The sequence below is a fragment of the Octopus bimaculoides genome, chromosome 2 (assembly GCF_001194135.2).
Source record: "Octopus bimaculoides isolate UCB-OBI-ISO-001 chromosome 2, ASM119413v2, whole genome shotgun sequence".
In the NCBI taxonomy this organism is placed as follows: Eukaryota; Metazoa; Mollusca; class Cephalopoda; order Octopoda; family Octopodidae; genus Octopus; species Octopus bimaculoides.
The window spans coordinates 185,789,851-185,792,278 of NC_068982.1; the positions used below are offsets into that span (position 1 = coordinate 185,789,851).

Here is a 2,428-nt window from a genome sequence, read left to right on the forward strand (position 1 = left end):
ACACACACACACACACACACACACACACACACACACACACACACATATATATATATGTATATATATATGTATGTGGTTCGAAATTGTAGAAAAAAACAGACGTGTGAGGAAACAACAAACAACTTGTATTAATTTGACGCTCAGGAAAATGGAAAAGTCTTTGACGTTTCGTGCCTACGCTCCTGTACCAATCTGTTTCTGAGAAGTCAAGTCCAGGCGTTTTCTTTTTTAAGAATAAATTAAAGATAGTCTACTTGCGATATATCTTTTCGTGTCTTTTAGCTTCATGCTTGGTGATAACTTAGTTAGATATTAATCAGACATTAACAGAAATGACAATTATTTAAAGTAAAAACAGATGAGTGAGAAAATTGGTTACTATTCATAAGAGATATATAAACATTTTATACACAGACGTGTATTAAAAAAATCTAAGGTAAATCAATGGAGGTTGACTACAGTTTATAATGCTTTCGCTGTGGAAAAAGAAACAGGTGTAAATACATCATGAAACATCTAGTGGCAATCTTTATTTTTTATGTACGAAGAGAATAACAAGATGTATTGACATCTGTTTACTATCCACAGCAAAAATGTTACAAATGCACAAATATTTCATATAGGAAATTCTAAGACAAACTGATAAAAGCTGATTACAGTTTATATCACCATCACTGTGAAAAAAGAAACATCTAAATACCTGAAGAAATGTCGTGTTAATCATCTTTACTTTTACTCTTTACTCTTTTACTTGGTTCAGTCATTTGACTGCGGCCATACTGGGGCACCGCCTTTAGTCGAGCAAATCGACCCCAGGACTTATTCTTTGTAAGCCTAGTACTTATTCTATCGGTTACTTTTGCCGAACTGCTAAGTTACGGGGACGTAAACACACCAGCATCGGTTGTCAAGCGATATTGGGGGGACAAACACAGACACACAAACATACACACACACACACACACACACACATATATATATATATATATTTATATATATATATATATACATATACATATATACGACGGGCTTCTTTCGGTTTCCGTCTACCAGATCCACTCACAAGGCTTTGGTCGGCTCGTGACTATAAGTAGAAGACACTGAACCCGGAACCATGTGGTTGGTAAGCAAGCTACTTACCACACAGCCACTCCTGCGCCTATGACTTTTACAGCACCTAGGTTTCCCAAGCGGTCACCCATCTAAGTACTAACTAGACTCGACGTTGCTTAACTTCGGTGATCGGACGAGAACCGGTGTTTTCAAAGTGATATGGCCGTAAACGAAGAGAATAACGAAATAGATTGATATTTATTTACTTTCCACGGCGAAAGCGTTATAAACTGTAGACTATGTTACGTGTGTCTTAAATTCCTTAAGATGTTTATGAAGTTGAACCTACCTTCCATTCTTCAACTTTTTTATCAACCAGATCTGAAATAGCTTTATCAGTGACACAGCAACTTTTCTGGCGTTCTTTCAGTTTTAACATCTATAAACATAGAATTCTTGCTGAGCAACCACTATATTTTTTACAAACGTGAAATGTGTGTGTGTGTGTGTGTAAGATTAACTAGAGTTAGGAAAATGAAGACGCAGGCTATAAAGCAGAATATTATCCAATCGAAGTTGGGTGTGGAGGATTCATTGGAAGCAGCATATGGCTATGTTCGTTGTCGCTTGGCATAGAACATCGTAAAGCAAATACCATCATAAGCGATAAGCTACAGTGGAGAAGGCAAGCCACTGGATATGGTTAAATAGAGACGATTAGTAATGGCTAGAAGAGTAGTGGCTGAAACCAAGAAAGCAGTTAATCTAGCAAGTGGGGCTTCGTCACAGTGAGAAGTGCTGGTGCACAACGATGCCGTTGAGATGGAGGTCATCTAGGAATCTATAAATCAGGAAAAAATGTACTCGTATATTTGTGAGCAGAGTGGGTGTATGAACAGCAGAAGTGAAATTTTAAATCGTTGCTCATATGAAAGGAAGTATTTCCTATCATATTTGCATGCTCCATCGTGACTATAATGACCAGTCATCCAATACCACCAATACCTGGCCATATCTATCTTTATCTATCTATCTATCTATCTATCTATCTATCTATATATATATATATATATATATAAACATAATTAAGGGATCAGCAACAGTTGCTTCACCACATACCGAAGTTCAGAAATAGCAGCTAAAGTGCTAAACTCCAACAGATAGCAATACTTGTAACTCACAAAGGCAAAACAAGAAGAAAAACAACGAAACTAACCAGTCTTAGTTAATCATAGACGCGTTTCTGGCTTAGAAAAGTGAAAACTTTTCATTTCCTCATCAGTATGATATTCCAGTTTGCAAATTTGACGATGCTAGCAATTGTACATGCACGACCGAGCGACATCGTGCATCAGCACAATATGAACAGCATCTC

At 36.9% G+C, this 2,428-nt stretch overlaps 1 protein-coding gene and 1 non-coding gene across 2 annotated transcripts in view; both read right to left on the reverse strand.

Annotated features, from left to right (window-relative positions):
• Positions 1 to 455: 455 nt before the first annotated feature.
• LOC106867242 (centrosomal protein of 290 kDa) overlaps positions 456 to 2,428 on the reverse strand; it is an 8,071-nt gene continuing 6,098 nt past the window's right edge. The window contains exons 5-6 of the mRNA XM_052965907.1: positions 1,403 to 1,492; positions 456 to 476 (exon numbers count right to left, since the gene is read on the reverse strand). Of these exons, the coding sequence (XP_052821867.1) occupies positions 456 to 476; positions 1,403 to 1,492 (111 nt within the window). The remainder of the gene's footprint in view (positions 477 to 1,402; positions 1,493 to 2,428) is intronic.
• Positions 1,166 to 1,284, reverse strand: LOC128247211 (5S ribosomal RNA). Its single transcript, XR_008263596.1, has one exon. It is a non-coding gene; the product is annotated as a 5S ribosomal RNA (ribosomal RNA).